The sequence below is a fragment of the Chiloscyllium punctatum genome, chromosome 12, assembly GCF_047496795.1.
Source record: "Chiloscyllium punctatum isolate Juve2018m chromosome 12, sChiPun1.3, whole genome shotgun sequence".
NCBI lineage: Eukaryota > Metazoa > Chordata > Chondrichthyes > Orectolobiformes > Hemiscylliidae > Chiloscyllium > Chiloscyllium punctatum.
This window is the reverse complement of record NC_092750.1, coordinates 35,507,501-35,526,545: the sequence shown is the minus strand read 5'-3', so window position 1 is coordinate 35,526,545 and position 19,045 is coordinate 35,507,501. Positions and strand designations below refer to the sequence as shown.

General features: G+C 41.1%; 1 protein-coding gene across 2 annotated transcripts in view; it reads right to left on the bottom strand.

Moving 5' to 3' along the window:
- ccdc66 (coiled-coil domain containing 66) overlaps positions 1-19,045 on the bottom strand; it is a 78,821-nt gene that overhangs the window by 10,019 nt on the left and 49,757 nt on the right. For both annotated transcript variants that reach the window (XM_072582328.1, XM_072582327.1), the window contains 2 exons: positions 18,274-18,791; positions 10,541-10,599 (listed from right to left, as the gene is read on the bottom strand). In XM_072582328.1, coding sequence (XP_072438429.1) covers positions 10,541-10,599; positions 18,274-18,791 — 577 coding nt within the window. The remainder of the gene's footprint in view (positions 1-10,540; positions 10,600-18,273; positions 18,792-19,045) is intronic.

The following is a 19,045-nucleotide window of genomic DNA, read 5'->3' as shown; positions in this document are numbered from 1 at the left end:
TGTAGTTCCTCTATGCTGCAATGTGTGTTGGCTCACTGAGCTGGAAGGTTCATTCCCAGACGTTTTGTTACCCTACTAGGTAACATCTTCAGTGGGTCTTCAGTGTGCAATTTGAAATAATGTTCTGATGCAGCTTCGCTTGTGGGTGTCGGGATGATTGCTTCTGTAGTTCAATATTTGGTCTGTATGTGTTGTTTTTCTGTAGAAGGAAGGACTGTAACAAACACTACATTGGACAAACAGGCAGAAAACTAGCCACCAGGATACATGAACATCAACTATCTACAAAAAGACATGACCCTCTCACTAGTATCCTCACATACGGATGAGGAAGGACACCACTTCGAATGGGACAACACATCCACCCTAGGACAAGCCAAACAAAGACACGCACGAGAATTCCTAGAAGCATAGCATTCCAACCAGAACTTTATCAACAAACACATCGAGTTAAACCCCATCTACCACCCCCTAAGAAAAAGAACAGGAAGCGATTTCACCACAGGAAATGACATCACCAACCCAAAGAAACCCAAACATATAAATAGAAAGCAGGTATTTTCAGCATTGCTTCGCCTGAGGCCTACTGAAGATGTTGCCTAGTAGGGTAACGAAATGTCTGGAAATGAACCTTCCAGCTCAGCAAGCAAACCTACATCCAAAACCACAACCTGAGCTACAAATCTTCTCAAACCTTGCTTCCACTGCTCTGCCTTCACGAATCCTCATTGTCACTTCTTAAAAAAAATTAGTGAGACACAATTTCCCATGCACAAAGCCATGCTGACTATCCCTGATCAGTCCCTACCTTTCTAAATACATGTCAAGCCTCTCCCTCAGAATCCCCTCCAACAACTTGCCCACCACTGATGTCAGGCTCACCAGTCTATAGTTCCTTGGCTTTTCCTTACCACCTTTCTTAAATAATGGCACCACGTTGGCTAACTTCCAGTCTTCTGGCACCTCACCCGTGACTATTTTGTCTTGAGAACTTCTCCTTAAAACATTTTAGCAGACCTCTTACAGCCAGGATCAATTCAAATGGACTAAACCCAAAGATCGATTTGGGGAATATATGGTAGAAAATCTAGTAGTTTCTCCCAATCGTGTAAGTGTGCATCACAGTATGTCTTAATCGTGGTTTTGAGAGTCTGATGGTATATCTGCAAAGCTCCTGTATTTGCAAATAATTTGCAATTGACTTCAATTGTTATATACCAAAACTGCAAATGGTGCCTGGTAGGCCACAATGAGTGAAAAAAAGTCAAATTTTCTACTACTACATTAGCTATAATTATCCTGAAAGGAATAGCTTCTAGAAATTGATAGATCACATTCATAATTGTAAGGATGTACAAGTATCCGACTTTCATTATTGATAATGATCTTATACAATGTAGTAACATGCAACTTCAAAAAAATAGCATTGGTATTAAAGATGTTAGTTTAATTACAATGTTGAGGTTTACTTACTGCTGGACATATGTTTTTCCCAGGAATTGCACTATGTCCTTACAAACTCTCAACCAGGTAAAATGCCTGATTATCAATACTCACATTTTCCATATTCTACACGTCCTGTCACAGGAACTTCATATGCCACTTGCAATATCTCCTTAAGATAACTGGACAGTCCCACAGTTTGATAAACAACAGTCTATTCTTCATCTAAGTCTGTCAGGGTGCTTCCAATTCCTTATTAGAACTCAATTATTAATGTAATAGTACTCCACACCTCCTCCAGCTTCAGTATAAGGGGCCTTGCAAGCTTATTTACATCCAGATCTATTTTCAGCCTCAACTAATGAATGAAGACAAACACTTCCTTTGAACTATCCTCATTCGTAAATAAGGGTTTCAGCCACCCTAACACCTAATTGAGGTCACAACACAACAGAATGAATACTGGATTAGTGGTGCTGGAAGAGCACAGCACTTCAGGCAGCATCCAACGAGCAGCGAAATCGACATTTCGGGCAAAAGCCCTTCATCAGGATGGGCTTTTGCCCTAAACGTCGATTTCGCTGCTCGTTGGATGCTACCTGAACTGCTGTGCTCTTCCAGCACCACTAATCCAGTATTTGCTTTCCAGCATCTGCAGTCATTGTTTTTACCACAACAGAATGAAGCCTGTTCTTGTAACTGTTCCATCTCTTTATCCTCACTTGGACTTTCCATGATTATAGGCGAAGCCATCATTTTCACGCCTGCCAAATCATTCCCCTGGAATAAATCAACATTTTCCATGGTTAACTTTTTAACAACTCTGACTACCACTGGTCCAAACAACAAGGCACAGTCAATTAGACTTTGTACAAAGGAACCAGGATAATCTTCACTTATCCCATTTGAGGACTTGGAGAAAGCTAAATCCTTCTCAGTAGGGCTTTGTGTAGATCTTGTGTCTCTTAATATAGCTATGGATTTGACTGTATTATTTGAAGCAATCTTTCCTTCAGACCAAAATTGTTTTTATATCTCATCTTCCCTAATGACTCTTGCTGCTTTTACAACAGTGTTTCCTCAGATCTTTTGATTATAGTTGCAATATCTTTTGATCCGTGCCATCTTCTTTTTGAGTTTCTCTTTTGGACTCTCAGTAAGTCTCATAAGCTTCCCTTGCAACCTCTAGAATTGTCAATGAATGCATCCCACTGTCATAATAGAAACACTATGTCCTTCGATTTTCACTTCCACTGTCAGTACTTTCCTCTCTAACCAGAGGATATCTTACAGCATTCCCAACTATCCACTCATTATCCCGATTACTCATCTGCCTTTCACAGATTTACTTTCTTTCCCTTTCTGATTTAGGAGGATGACAGGAAAAAGGTTTAATTTTATGGATCAGTTCTTAATCATTAGCCATTACTGCTACCTGCGTAGCAGCTGCAACCCTTTACTTTTTGTAATGCTGAAAAACAAGTTTTATTAATTCATCCAAGAAAATCTTTAGAGAGCATTTGTAATGCTGAAAAACAAGTTTTATTAATTCATCCAAGAAAATCTTTAGAGAGCATTGTTTTACCTTCTAATGCTTGTACCCATTCGTCAAAATTACTTAACGTTCCAAATTCAGTGCAGGTTTGCCCAGGCTGTTTAGTTAAGTACCAAAACTGTTACCTACATAGCTCAGGTATTAACTCATATACACCCAGCTCTGATCTTCAGCATCTGCAGTTCTCACTTTCTCCTAGAAGATTTTAACCTACTGCGAATCCTCTTGCAAGGGTGTCTTCCTTGAAGAAGCTCTCTTCCTCCCCCTACAAGGATTTCAGTGAGTCTCTCTCTCACTGCATATCCCAGGTCATCTCCTCTGCCCAGAAGCTCTTCAGCTCCAGTTTCCTCATTTCCCCTCCCCCCACCTTGTCTCAGTCCCAACCCTCGAACTCAGCACCACCTTCCGAACCTGCAATCTTCTTTCTGACCTCTCCGCCCCCACCCCCACTCCGGCCTATCACCCTCACCTTAACCTCCTTTCACCTATCGCATTTCCAACACCCCTCCCCCAAGTCCCTCCTCCCTACCTTTTATCTTAGCCTGCTTGGCACACTCTCCTCATTCCTGAAGAAGGGCTCATGCCCGAAACGTCAATTCTCCTGTTCCTTGGATGCTGCCTGACCTGCTGCGTTTTTCCAGCAACACGCTTTCAGCTCTGATCTCCAGCATCTGCAGAACTCACTTTCTCCTAGTTGTTTCTACAGCTTCATAACCCCTAGAAATGCCCTCAGATGGTGAAGCATAAATTTTCTGTGTTTTACTTGTCAATTTACTTTGAATGGGCAATATCCCAGCATTTCTTTAGCCAAATAACCTCTCACTCTTTTCTCAAAAGAGTAAACGAATGCCTCCACATCCTTCTCCTCAAACTTTGGTCGGCCCTGTACAAAGTTAAACATTTCCTCACTGGATTCCAGGTTATGATTTGGATACTTCCTAACACAGCTCTGTTCAGTTTCTGTTTTTGTTTAAAAACCTGCATCATTTTAAGCCTAAAATTCTTTCCCCCCTTTCTTGCTTGCAACTCTAGTTCCAGCTTCTTAAATTCAATTTTCATCTTTTTTTCATTTCCAATGACTTTTGGAGTTCCTAACAGCTCCTCAGTTCTTTGGAATTCTGCTCCAGCTAGTTTTTTTCTATTTGGAGTTGCTTTAAGATTTTCCTCATGCTTAAGCTATTTCAATTGAAACTCAATATGAACCGGTTCCATGACAGCCCTTTGATTATGTCTGTTTTCTAAGCATTTCCACTTCCAACTTACTTGCCAATGCATTAAGCCTGCCTTTATAATCTGCTTCAAGCTTGTCAGGTGCAATGGTGCCACCTGGAGGAGTTTCTAGCAGTTTTCAATGTCATTTGCTTTTGTAGTACCAAACCCGGTGTTCCTTTTAATCCTTTATCACTTACTAATACTACACCTAAATCTATGTTGCCTTTGTTTCAAAATCATCAGAGATGATTCTCCAAACTCTTGTCATGATCCATTTGGGAACAGTACGCTGATAGTCAAGCCCCACAACTCACAAATTCATCACAACAGTTCAAGACTTTAATCAAATTACTCAAAGTGCCCCAGTTTACCTGTCTGGTGGACTACGGTCAACAAAAAACACTTACCAGGTTTCTGTACTTAACTACAATTTGCTACATATAAATCAGTTTGAAACCCAGAAAAACAAAATGTGAACAGTCAACTTCTAACTCTAAGTATCACCCTCCTAAACCACTACACAGATGCAGGCATACATAGACAAACAAAAGTAAAGTTATGATGGATGGAGGGTAAATACTGAGAAATACAGTATCATCAGTCCAGGAGATTTGATGACGTGTCCCTTTTGCTTCTAAATCCTTCTGATGTCCAGTTTTCCTATCTAAGTCCTATCAGTTATAGAGTCATAGAGATGTACAGCACGGAAAGAGACCCTTCGGTCCAACTCGTCCATGCCGACCAGATATCCCAATCCAATCTAGTCCCACCTGCCAGCACCTGGCCCACTTCCCTCCAAAACCCTAATTCATATGCCCATCCAAATGCCTTTTAAACGTTGCAATTGTACCAGCCTCCACCACTTCCTCTGGCAGCTCATTCCATGCACGTACCACCCTCTGCGTGAAAACATTGCCCCTTAGGTCTCTTTTATATTTTTCCTCTCTCACCCTAAACCTATGCCCTCTAGTTCTGGACTCCCCCACCCCAGGGAAAAGACTTTTGTCTATTTATCCTATCCATGCCCCTCATGGTTTTATAAATCTTCACAAGGTCACCCCTCAGCCTTCGATGCTCCAGGGAAAACAGCCCCAAGCCTATTCAACTTCTCCCTATAGTTCAAATCCTCCAACCCTGGCAACATCCTTATAAATCTTTTCTGAACCCTTTTAAGTTCCACATTATCCTTCCGATAGGAAGGAGACCAGAACTACACGCAATATTCCAACAGTGGCCTAAGCAATGTCTTGTACAGCCGCAACATGACCTCCCAACTCCTGTACTCAATACTCTGACCAATAAAAGAAACCATACTAAACACCTTCTTCACTATCCTACCTACCTGCAGTTCCACTTTCAAGGAGCTATGAACCTGCACTTCAAAGTCTCTTTGTTCAACAACACTCCTGAGGACCTCATAAGTCCTGCTAAGATTTGCTTTCCCAAAATGCAGCGCCTCACATTTATCTGAATTAAACTCCATCTGCCACTTCTCAGCCCACTGGCCCATTTGATCGAGATCCCGTTGTAATCCAAGATAACCTTCTTCGCTGTCCACAACACCTCCAATTTTGGTGTCATCTGCAAAATTATTAACTATACCTCTTGTGCTCATATCCCAATCATTTATATAAGTAATGAAGGACCCAGCACCGATCCTTGTGGCGCTCCACTGGTCACAGGCCTCCAGTCTGAAAAACAACCCTCCAGCACCACCCTCTGTCTTCTACCTTTGAGCCAGTTTTGTAGTCAAATGGCTAGTTCTCCCTGCATTCCATGAGATCTAACCTTGCTAATCAGTCTCCCATGGGGAACCTTGTCAAATGCCTTACTGAAGTCCATAGAGATCACGTCCACCATTCTGCTCTCATCAATCCTCTTTGTTACTTCTTCAAAAAAAACAATCAAGTTTGTGAGACATGCTTCACCACACACAAAGCCATGTTGACTATCCCCCATCAGTCCTTGCCTTTCCAAATATATGTACATCCTGTCCCTCAGGATTCCCTCCAACAACTTGCCCAGTATTGATGTCAGGCTCACTGGTCTATAGTTCCCTGAACTATCCTTACCACCTTTCTTAAATACTGGCACCATGTTAGCCGACCTCAAGTCATCCGGCACCTCACCTGTGACTATTGATGATATAAATATCTCAGTATAATGCCCAGCAATCATGTCCCTAGCGTCCCACAGAGTTCTAGGGTACACCTGACCAGGACCTGGAGATTTATCCACTTTTATGCATTTTAAGAAAGCTAGCACTTCATCCTCTGTAATATGGACATTTTTCAAAATGTCACCATCTATTTCCCTACAGTCTATATCTTCCATGTCCTTTTCCACAGTAAATGCTAATGCAAAGTACTTGTTTAGTATCTTCCCCATCTCCTGTAGCTCCACACAAAGGCCGCCTTGCTGATCTTTGAGGGGCCCCATTCTCTCCCTAGTTACCCTTTTGTCTTTAATGTATTTGTAGGATTCTCCTTAACTCTATTTGCCAAAGCTATCTCATGTCCCCTTTTTGCCCTCCTGATTTCCCTCTTAACTATACTCTTACTGCCTTTATACTCTTCTAAAGAGCCACTCTGTCCTGTCTATTCCTGACATATGCTTCCTTCTTTTTCTTAACTAAACCTTCAATTTCGTTAGTCATCCAGCATTCCCTACACCTACTAGCCTTTCCTTTCACCCTGACAGGAATATACTTTCTCTGGATTCTCAATATCTCATTTCTGAAGGCTTCCCATTTTCCAGCCGTCCCTTTACCTGCAAACATCTGCCCCCAATCAGCTTTCAAAAGTTCTTGCCTAATACTGTCAAAATTGGCCTTTCTCCAATTTAGAACTTCAACTTTTAGATCTAGTCCATCCTTTCATCATTATTTTAAATCTAATAGAATTATGGTCGCTGGCCCCAAAATGCTCCCTCACTGACACCTCAGACACCTGCCCTGCCCTATTTCCCAAGAGTAGGTCAAGTTTTGCATCTTCTCTAGTAGGTACATCCACATACTGAATCAGAAAATTTTCTTGTACACACTTAAATTCTTCTCCATCTAAATCCTTAACACTGTGGCAGTCCCAGTTTGGAAAGTTAAAATCCCCTACCATAACCACCCTACTATTCTTACAGATAACTGAGATCTCCTTACAAATTTGTTTCTCAATTTCCCTCTATTAGGGGGTCTACAATACAATCCGAATAAGTGTTCAACCCTTTCTTCTTTCTCAGTTCCACCCAAATAACTTCACTGGATGTATTTCCAGGAATATCCTCCCTCAGTACAGTTGTAATGCTATCCCTTATCAAAAATGCCACTCCTCCTCCTCCCTTACTAGTTTAAATCATCCCGAGCAGCTCTAGCAAATCTCCCTGCCAGTATATTAGTTCCCTTCCAATTTAGGTGCAATCAGTCCTTCTTGTACAGATCACTTCTACTACAAAACAGCTTGAAACGATCCAAAAATGTGAATCCTTCTCCCATACACCAGCTCGTCAGCCATGCATTCATCTGCTCTATCGTCCTCTTCCTGTTCTCACTAGCTCATAGCACCAGGAGTTAAGCAGATATTAATATTCTTGAGGACCTCCTTTTTAAATTCCTGCCTAACTCTCTGTCATCGCCCTTCATAATCTCAATCTTTTCCCTTCCTACGTCGTTGGTTCCAATGCATACAATGACATCCTGCTGGCCCCTCTTCAGAATATTCTGCACCCTTTCTGAGACATCCTTGATCCTGGCACCAGGGAAGCAACACATATTCTGATTTTTCGCTGCTGGCCACAGAAACATCTGTCTGTACCTCGGACTAGAGAGTTCCTTAACACAATCGATAACTTGGAACATGACGTACCTCCCATTACATTAGAGCCAGTTTCATTACCAGAAACTTGGCTGTTTGTGCTACGTTCCCCTGAGAATCCATCACCCCCTACATTCTCCAAAACAGAATACTTGTTTGAAATAAGGATAGCCACAGAAGAGTCCTGCACTACCTGCCTACCTCTCTAACCTTTCCTGGAGTTAACCCATCAATGTGACTGTATCTGAGACTCTCCCCCTTTCCTATAACTGCCATCCATCACACCCCCTTGCTCTTGCAAATTCCTCCTTGACTCTAACTGCCTCTCCAACCGATCCATTTGATCGGATAGGATTCACAACCAACGGCATTTATTGCAGATAAAATTCCCAGTAACCCATAAACTCTCCCTAAACTCCCACATCTGACAAGAAGAGCATATCACTCTACTGAAGGCCAATTTTTGCTTCTTTCAATCTACAGACCCAGAAAATAGCTCTGTCTTATTCCTCTACAAAACACTGCTCAGGTTAAATTAATACTTATGGCTTATAGTTCAAGTTTAATTAAGAGACATAGCTCAATAAAACATATAATCAAGAAAGATCCCACTCTACTCACTATTGCAGACTTATTTTAAGACCACGGTTAAAACATCCACTAATCTGTTTCTGTGCAGTGACCTCTCCCAAGAGGTTCCTCCAAGATCAGTTGTGAATTTCACTGTTTTTTAATTTTCCCATACTCCGATGTCCAGCGATATGTGAATTCAACAGCGAAGGCAGTAACTGCTAACTCTGTCAGTTAGCAATGTGGGTTTCTTTCTCTCTCTCTCTCTCCCTCTCCCCTGCACTGACCTCACCATGTGCTTCCTTTGTCTATCCTTCTCCCTTTGAAAAGTTCTGTTGTTTTGACTTTTTTTTCCCAAAGTTCCAAAACAATGCAACAGCATATAAAAGTGATTGCTGCTTCTGGAATTTAAGGAAATCACCTCCAACACCTAAAATACCTCAAAAAAATGAGCAGCTGTTACAGTCAGAAATTTTTCCCGTCCTCCATCTTGGACTAAATTGAAAGTCAGTTTTTCTATTACAGGTTAGAGGTAACAGCTTAAAGAAAATGGTTGGAGAAAACAGTTAGCTGTCTTCCAGTTTTTAATTACTTCACTGCAGAGAGAGAAAAAGAGATGCTGTCTCTTGTAGTCTGACAATCTTCTGCTTCTGTATCACTCAAATAGAAGCTGTCCATTTGCCCAGGAGCCAGACAGTTGTTGTCATGCTGATGAATCCTAGCGCACAAAAACTGGTTCTAATTGAAAACCAATCTGACGCTGGATAAAGCTTGCTTTGCGCACACACCCACAGTACCTTTGGATCTCAAACATCTTCTCCTATTGCTTGAGTGCAGCAATGGTGTAAATACAATTCGGAATAAGTTCTAGTCACTTGTTTGTACATGCGCAGCAACTCCTTCCACAGTCCTTTGCTTAAAGCAGTCTTTATCCACTTTGGTTCACAAACCAAACATAAAAATAAAAAGATATAGTCTTCACAACCTACTGAAAGCAGATTGGAGGTGGGAATTCAAAATTGCACAGGTTAGTTCATTTACTCAGGTCAAAATTTTAATTTCCTGAATTAAGCAGGTTTGCAAACACACTTTCAAACTGGCAGGGTTGATTTCCCAGATTATTTTAGAGAGTGAACTCCAGGTAAATTTTAAAAGTTTCCTCATGAGGCTACAAAAACCACAAGTGTACATCCCAACTCCACAAGGAATACTTAGGCCTCCCTTGGCACCTCCAATTTCTCATCCCAACTGCAGATTACTATGATAGCCAAGCAGATCTTGTCACTTGCTTGTTCTCAATAGGTACCCACCAGTGTGCAAAATTTTCCATCACTTCTTAGCAGCACATTGTCAGGTTGCATGGGCAGTGTCTGCTAAAAGCTATGTTAGGTGGAGAAATTAAGATCCCAAAGACACACTTCTCTCATCCCTTCCTTCCACCTGGTGCAGCTGCCAATGCTTGCCATATTGGGGAATGATAAGGGGGGCTGGCAGTACTTGACATACTCGTAGAGCGAGATGCTGTGATGCCCAATTCAACTCATAACTTTTTTCTGAATGGGATGTTCTTTATCCAGCATCCCTCATGACCGTCACTAAGATAAAATATTTAATCCAAGAGATAGCTGCAGATAAACAGCTGGTTAAGGTCTTAATGAAAGATTCTAGGATTTTAATTCCAATCTGACTTATTGTACTGAAGTTTCTCTTCAGTTTGCAAAGGTCTGTGGATTCAAGGATAAGCTTTTGTCTGTTACAATGTAAGTGTGTTGGATCTATTATTTGGCATCCTTTTTTGAAGGCATTAGTTGCACTGTGCTATTGTCTTGAGAAATAAGGAATAAACAGTCGACTAATATTTTATAAATTACTCAAAGCACTGTCTAATATGTTTTGTTCATAGCTCAATATATAAGTTTTTCCAAATCTAAAGATAAGCTTCAGCAATACCAACCTGTAATCTTTGTCAGCAGGTGATTTACTGTTTGAATTGCCTCGTAGGACAGGATCATCCTGCAAATAGAGTTATCAATCAAGTTAAACAATTATTTGCACAGTTTAAAAGATACATAACTTTGTGAATGTATGTATGATTTCATAAGCAGAAAATAAAAACAGATTTCCTCACTTGTTCACTTAAAACTTTCAGTGAAGCAGAAAATCATGTTTTACACATTTCAGGCAGCCTTATTAATGAAACAAAATTTCCATCCGAGTAAATAGAAACACACCTCCTCAAGCACCCAAATGTTATTTTGGATGTTGTGAAGGAATGCATCAGTATTACACCTTTGGCTACAATGATTTGCAAAGCTTCCAATATTATCCATTTGACCTTTGAACCCTGCTGGCTTCTTATGGAAAAATAGAAGTGTTAATTGGAAAAAAAAAGGCCATTTGACCCACAGTGCGTATCTGCACCAACTCTGAAAGAGCATTATGACTTTCGAGTGGGAGAATAGCACTAATCTCCAAAACCTTTCACATTATTTGTAATTTAAATAATGACTCTTGAATCTGCAAATTACTGTTATATCTCCTACATTCATGGCTCAATCATTGATGTTCACAACAAACAGCAAGAGACCCAGCAATGTACCCAGTGTTACACCACTGGATAAACGCCTCCTCAAAAAAAGAACTTTCTATCATCAACCATTGCTCCTGCCATTAAGTCAATTTTGGATCCAATGGGTTCTTAGGTTCTTAACCAGTCTGCCATGTGAGACTGTCAAAACAAATTCAAATGTATATTTTACTATCCTCATCCACACACCTAAACACCTTCTTGAAAGGTTCAATTAAATTTCTTGGAGGTGGTCTCCCCTGAGAAAGCTATATTGACCATCCATGATTGCTCCTTTACTCTGTAAATGGTGTCTCTCAAATTTTTCCAATAGTTACCCCACTTCAGATGTTAGACTCACTGGCCTGTATTTTTCTGGTTTATCCTTATCATCCTACTTGAATAATGGCACCACATTAGCTACGCTCTGACTAGTCCTCTGACAATCATTCTGTGGCCTGAGAAGATTTGAAAGTTAATGTCAAAGCCCCTGCAATCTTCTTCCTTGCCTCTGACATACCCAGGCAATGCCGTCCAATGCTGGCAGCAGTGGAAGGATTGCAATTGCAGGGTTAGGGAGAGGAGGGAAGAGAATAGTTGGGGGGAGGAAAAGCATGGAAGGGGAGGGAGAACAAAGATTGGAAGAGACTGGGGAAGAAGGGGAGCCTGGGAGGGGTGGAAGAGATGTGTGAAAAAGAAGAGAAAGGTCCAGAAGGAGAAGCAATAGGGAAGAAAAGGGGAGAATGCCTGGCAACAGTGAAACAAGTAAAAGTCGCAGGGAAGAAGAGGAGAAAAGACAGGTGGAAGAGATGGGTGAGGAGGGCGGGAGAATGGAAAAGGAGGTAGAAGAAAAGTAGCCTCTTGTGTTTGTATTGGTTTATGATCAATTTTGCTGTCTCTGATATCAACATAGGATTCCTTCTTCATCCATCTTATTGTGCTCAAGCTGGATATCTCCTGCTGGATGGGTGAAAGTGCAGTTTCTTTGACATTGCCTTCTGTCATTCGCTATGCATGTCAGAGCATTGGCGGCCTGCTTTACTTGCATTGTACGCCCTCCTCCTAACCAAAGCCTAGATTTTCCAGTGGCCAGACAGTAACTTCTATTGTGTAAATTAGTTTTGCATGGAGATCCTGCAGAATCCAGATTATGGCCGACTCAGAATAATTGCCTTGGAAATTGAAGATTCCATCAGACAGTTCCAGTACACTTCAAAACCTCTGAAAGTATTTTTCTAAAATCAGTGAACTTGGAGGATGCTGAAGTAAATAGTCACTCAGAAGAAGTTAGGTTATTAAATATCTAGTCAAACTTCTTCACATAGCCCCAACTCCGCATCCCTCAAACCCTTATACCCCAAAGACCCCAGTCACCTTACCTCACTAATGGATTGGAACCTCCAGCTCCAAATCGAATATTGATCTCCCAATGACCTTGCCCCCACCCCATCACAACCCTCCACTCCTACCTCCACACATTATCCATTCCCAGCCTGTGGCATGACACTTACCCTACCCACAACTACTGTGAACATTTCATTTACCTGCCCCCCACCCCCAACACCTTGTGCATCAACACCCCACCTTCTACCAATCCAGCTTCGTACTCAGTCACCCAGCACCAGATCCACCTGTCAGTCTGTGTACCTACCCATTGACAGCTATCCAAATGGCTGACATGCTGGATTTTTAAATTACAGAATATGACAACTGACTGCACATGATTTCAGGAAACGGCTGAAGCCACTGAATACTGCTAAGTTCATGGGCCCTGATAATATTCTAGCAACACAGCTGAAGAACGTGCCCCTGGCCAAGTTGCTCCGGTGCAACTGCAACACTGGTGTTCAACTAACAATGTGGAAACTTTCTCAAGTATCTCTTGCACACACAAAAGACAAATCCAGCCTGGTCAATTGCCCCCCATCCTTCTACCATTGATCATCAGTAAAGTGATGGACAATGTCTTCAACAATGCCACCAAGTACTTATTGCTAAGCAAGCGCCAGCTCACTGACAATCAGTTTAGGTTCTGAAAGGGACCTCATTAAAGTCTTGGTTCAAACGTGAACAGAACAGTTGAATTCCAGGGGTGAATTAAAGGGACTGCCCTTGATATTAAGACCAGAAAGACAGAGTAATTGAGGAGCCCTAGCAAAATTGGAGATAATGGGAATCAGGGGAAAACTACCACTGGTTAGAGTCCTACCAGCACAAAGGAAGATGATTGCGATTGTTGGAGGTCAGCCATCGCTGCAGGATTTCCCAGTGTAGTGTCCTCCAGCTGTTTCATCAATGATAATCCCTCCATCCTAAAGTCACAAATGTGGATGTTCACTGATGAGTGCATGTTTAGCACGATTCATGTCTTCCCAAATACTGAAGCAGCCCATGTCCAAATTCAGCAAAACCCAGACAACATGCAGCCTTGGGATGAAAAGTAGCAAGTAACAGGTGCGCCACATAAATACCAGGCAATGGTCTTCTCCAATAAGAGAAGTTTAAGCACTAACCCTTGATATTCAATGCTGTTAACATTACTGAATCCGCCACTGTCAACAGCCTGGGGATTACCATTGAAAAGAACTGGGCTAGTTATATAAACACTGCAGCTTCAAGAAAAGGTCAGCAGCAAGTAACTCATCTCCTGACTTCCCAAAGCCTGTTCACTAGCTACAAGTCATAAGTCAGGAATGTGATGGAATACTTCCCATGTGTGCAGCTTCAACATTTCTCAAGAAGCTTCACACCATCCAGGACAAAGCAGCTTGTTTGATTGGCACAACAACGAGCATTCACTTCCTCAGCAGCAGAAATTCGCCAAGACTCATTAGAAAGCACTTTACAAACCCCCAGCTATTTCCATCCCGAAGGACAAAGGAAACTGATACATGGAACCAGCACTTGCAAGTTACCCTCCAAGCCACTTACCACCCTGATTTAGAGTCACAGAGCTCTACATCATGGACACAGACTCTTTGGCCCAACTTGTCCGGATATCCTAAATTAATCCAGTCCCATTTGCCAGCATTTGGCCCATTCCCCTCTATTCATACACTCATCCAAATGTCTTTTAAATGCTGTAATTATACCAGCCTCCACTACTTCCTCTGGAAACTCATTCCATACACACACCACCCTCTGCGTGAAAAAGTTGCCCCTTAAATGCCTTTTAAATCTTTCTCCTCTCGTCTTAAGCTTTGGACTCCCCCACCCACGAAAAAGACCTTGACTATTCACTTTATCTATGCCCCTCATGATTTTATAAACCTCTATAAAGGTCACCCCTCAATGATGCTCCAGGGAAAACAGCCTCAGCTTAATCAGGTAGTCCCTATAGGTCAAAACCTCCAACACTGGCAACATTCTTGTAAATCTTTTCTGAACCCTTTCAAGTTTCACAACATCCTTCCCACAGCAGGGAGAACAGAATTGCACACAGTATTCCAAAAGTGACCTAACCAAAGTCCTGTACAGCCGCAAAATGACCTCCCTACTCCTATTCTCGATGCTCTGACCAATAAAGGAAAGCATACCAAACTCTTCCTTCACTCTCCTACCTACCTGCTACTCCACTTACAAGGAACTATGAATCTGCACTTCAAGGTCTCTTTGTTCAGCCACGCTTCCCAGACCTTACCATTAAGTGTATAAATCCTGTCTGATTTGCCTTTCCAAAAATCAGCACCTCACATTTATCTAAATTAAACTCCATCTGCCATTCCTCAGCCCATTGGTCCATCTGATCAAGAACATATTGTACACTGAGGTAACCTTCTTCACTGTACACTACACCTCCAATTTTGGTGACATCTGCAAACCTCCTATGTTCACATCCAAATCATTTATATCAGTGACGAAAAGCAGTGGACCCAGCACCGACCCTTCCGGCACACTGCTAGTCACAGGTCTGCATTCTGAAAAGCAACCCTCCACCACCACCCTCAGTCTTCAACCTTCGAGCCAGTGCTGCAACCAAATAGCTAATTCTTCCTGTATTCCATGTGATCTAACCTTGCTAACCAGTCTACCATGAGGATCCTTGTCAAATGTCTGACTGAAGTCCATATAGGTCACATCCACCACTCTGCATGCATCAATCCTCTTCGTTACTTCTTCAAAAAAACTCAATCATCTTGAAATTGGTCCCTTGATTAAACTTGGTAACAATATAAAACATAGGTACTAAGTTAATCTGGAGATGTATTTTTAGAGCAGTAAGTCTGAGCTATTTTCTGGGTCTGTAAATTCTTAAGGTTCAAAGGAGGCCTTTAGTAGAGTAATGTGCTCCTCCTGTCAGACATGGAAGAATAGGGAATGTTTCCACGTTACTGATTATTATGTCTGCAAGAAGTGTGTTTGGTTGCGAATCCTATTGGATAACATGGATCGATCAGAGTGTCAGTTAGAAGCAATGAGGAATTTACAGGAGCTAGGGGGTGCGATGGATAGCAGATGCAGGAAGGAAGAAAAACCATAGATACAGTCAGGTAAATGAGTTACCTCCAGAAAAGGTAAGAGGGGAAGGCAGGTAGTGCAGGAATCTCCTGTGGCTATCCCCGTCTCAAATAATTATATTGTTTTGGAAAATGTGAGGCGGTGGGGTGGGGGGGGGGGGGGGGGGGGGGGGGGGGCACTCTCAGGGAACACAGCACTAACAGCCCGATTTCTGGTACTGGACTGACTCTTATGTAACGAGATATGCGCCAGGTTCCAATCGGTTGTTTGTGATTGGGGATTCTTTAGTCAGACACACAGACAGATGTTTCTGTGGCCAACAACAACACATCAGAATAATGTGTTGCCTCCCTGATGCCAGGATCAAGGATATCGCTGAGAGGGTGCAGAATATTCTCAAAGGGGAGAGGGACCAGCAGGAGATGGTTGTACACAATAGAACTAACAACATAGGAAGAAAAAAGAATGAGATTCTGAGGAGAGAATATAGGATATGAGGCAGGAATTTTAAAAGGACCTCGAAGATAGTAATACCTAGATTACTCCTAGTTCCATGAGCTAGTGAGGTTAAGTATAGAAGGACAGAGAAGATAAATCAGTAGCTGAGGAGCAGGCGTGGGAGAGAAGGATTCACATGTTTGGATAATTGGAATTGCTTCTGGGATAGAAGAGACCTGTATAAGAAGAAACAATTGCACATGAATTGGAAGGGGACTAACATACTGGCAGAGAGATTTGCCAGAGATGCTTGGGAGGATTGAATTAGTGAGGGGAGTGTAGTGGTAGTGAGACACAGGGAGACAGTGAGAAAAGCAATCCGTCAGAGACTGGTGCTCTAACATTATCAGGTCAAAATCCTGGAACTCCCTAATAGTATTGTGGATCTACTTACAGCACACATCTGATTTATTCGTGAGAGACTAGATTTTCAAAAACAATGAAATTAATAAAATTTAATGAAAAGAACTTGACCTGAAAAATTACTTAATAATCATGATTAAATAAAATATTTAAGCTATTTTTAAAAATAACTTATTTAAAAGTTTGCTTTTTTTGTAAAATGCTTTAACTTTGATTTACATCTCTGGATAGATGCTCCCAACTTTTAAATTTCTCTCAAGAAATTATTTTTTCCCAAATGCCTTTATTTTGGTGCTTTGCATTTCTTTAGGATAGCATGAAAATTCTTTAATGTAATTGGCAGCTACGACAGGCCAACAATATCACTGCTGTTCCATGCTATGAGTGCCCAGAAAGAATATCACAATCAGTTGCAATGCTCCTAAACAGCAGAAGAGATTAAATCATCACCACAGAGTTTGCTAGATCACTCAATATGACTTACTTAAGAAATGGCAAGTGCCCTCGCTTTGCCACTAACTGCAAATTCTAGGCCAATATATCATAGAATGTGAACCTTCACAGTATCATCTATTGGCAAATACCTTTAGAACAGTGTAACCACTCACAATTCATCAACTTGCATAAATCGCTCCTCTATGGCACGCTTGGGTTGTCAACATGGAAGCCAGTATTTTGTTAAAGCAGATTTGAAGGGGAGGACAGAAGACAATTTATCAGATGTGGGAAACAGGGAAAAAGAAACAAACAGTCCACACTATAACCTATGGAGTTGCTTTTCATTTAGAAATTATGCTCGAGGTTCTCTGTCTGGTCACGTCTTAATTTGAGGACTAATTTTAAATATTGTTTCATCTTGCTGTGCCCATGTTTCCAATATTTCATCTAATTCCATGATAGAAATATGTAAATGCATTTCATAAAGAACAAACATTTAAACTATTCTTATTTTGGCTTCAGTGTAACTGCTCAATTAAATCTAATTAGCCTGAATTTCAACACTTCAAAAAAGTAATGCAAGCTGGGGCAATCCTTTGTGACTTTTGAGGTAATATCATTGAGAAAATGAATAAATTTATGTTAAAAACCTTCATTTCCATGGTAAAACCTTCAGATTAGAAGTTAGTTGTTTGTCAGAAAGAAGAAAATGAATGGTTATAATTGAATTTCATTTCATTAAGAATAAAGTTGTGAGTCACAGTAGCAATAATGTGCCAGTGGCAACAGTGATGTATCCTCCAGCTTTCACCTCTCTCCCCAACTTCCACATTCCTCCCCCTCCACACCCCACCAAACACCACTTTCCTCCCTTCCTTGTTCTCTCCAGGTATGACTTATGTCCAGTTTAAATCCTCTGATACAATAACTTAATGGACATTACTCATTTGTGGGCTGGAACAGTGAATACTGGAAAGTAGCTGACCTCTCAATAGTATGAATTAATTAATCGTACTTAATCTTGCTGGAATCCTGTTCAATATTCCCTACTTCAACCTGAGGACAGGAATCTCATTAACTGCATTCCAAATTTGTCTGGACTTGTATGCTTAACCTATATTATGATGATCAATCCAAGTCAAAAAACTTTCTGTTCATACATTTCATTTCCACATTGAGCATCACCTTTTGCATCCAGATACTCATGGCCTTCGATCAAGTCTAACATTTTAACAGGATTCAGATGTTAGTCACATCACAAATGCAAAAGTCTGGAAATTACCTTTCATTTTCATTGTACACAGTGGTCTCTTTTCTCATGATAGTTCTGAACATGTTATATAGCTGTAAAGTAACTTCATTACCTGCTGCAGAACAAATAATTCTTGTTTTTCTACAGGTTGAGGGGATACACAGACAGCTATTTTTGCTTGTAGTGCTGGCACCACTGGTGAAGGTGGTCTCTCTACTACGGGTTCTTTTGAGGACTGCTTTTTCTTCACTCGATGCTCTGGAGCATTTTTTTCCAACAACTGCAACAGTTCCATCTGTCTTCTCATTTTTTTCTCTTCTCTCTCTCTCTGTAAACCTTTAGGATAACGTTCTGAAGCAGGGATGTACCTCTTACTTGTTTTGTTTGTGTTCCATTCTGGACGTTTTTCATTTTTCCCTTTTTTAGTTTTTGCAAGTTGATGGCATGAATCATCATATAACAAAACATTTTCTTTTTCAGTCACCGCAAACTTTTCACTTGGCTTCATCTTGGATTTCTTTGTGATTGGCACAGTGTTGCATTCTGCAACTGTTTCTAGTGTGTCGGACACTGCACTATGGTCTGTAACTTCTGCACTGTATTCAACTTTCGCAATCAACTCAAAATCCTCTGGAAAATACAAACATTGTTACAATTCTCTATTTCATCTGAGAGATCTCACATAATTAACATAAGCATTGCTCCTTGCATATAGCACCTCAAAACTTCAAATTCACAGCCATGTTTCAATAAGATCAAATTGATTTGAAAAGATTATACTATGAAATTTTAAGATGACAAATTTATTCTGAAAGTAAGTTGTGAGGAAGATGCAGGGAAGCATCAAGGTGATTTGGGCGGGTTAAGTGAATTTGCAAGAACAG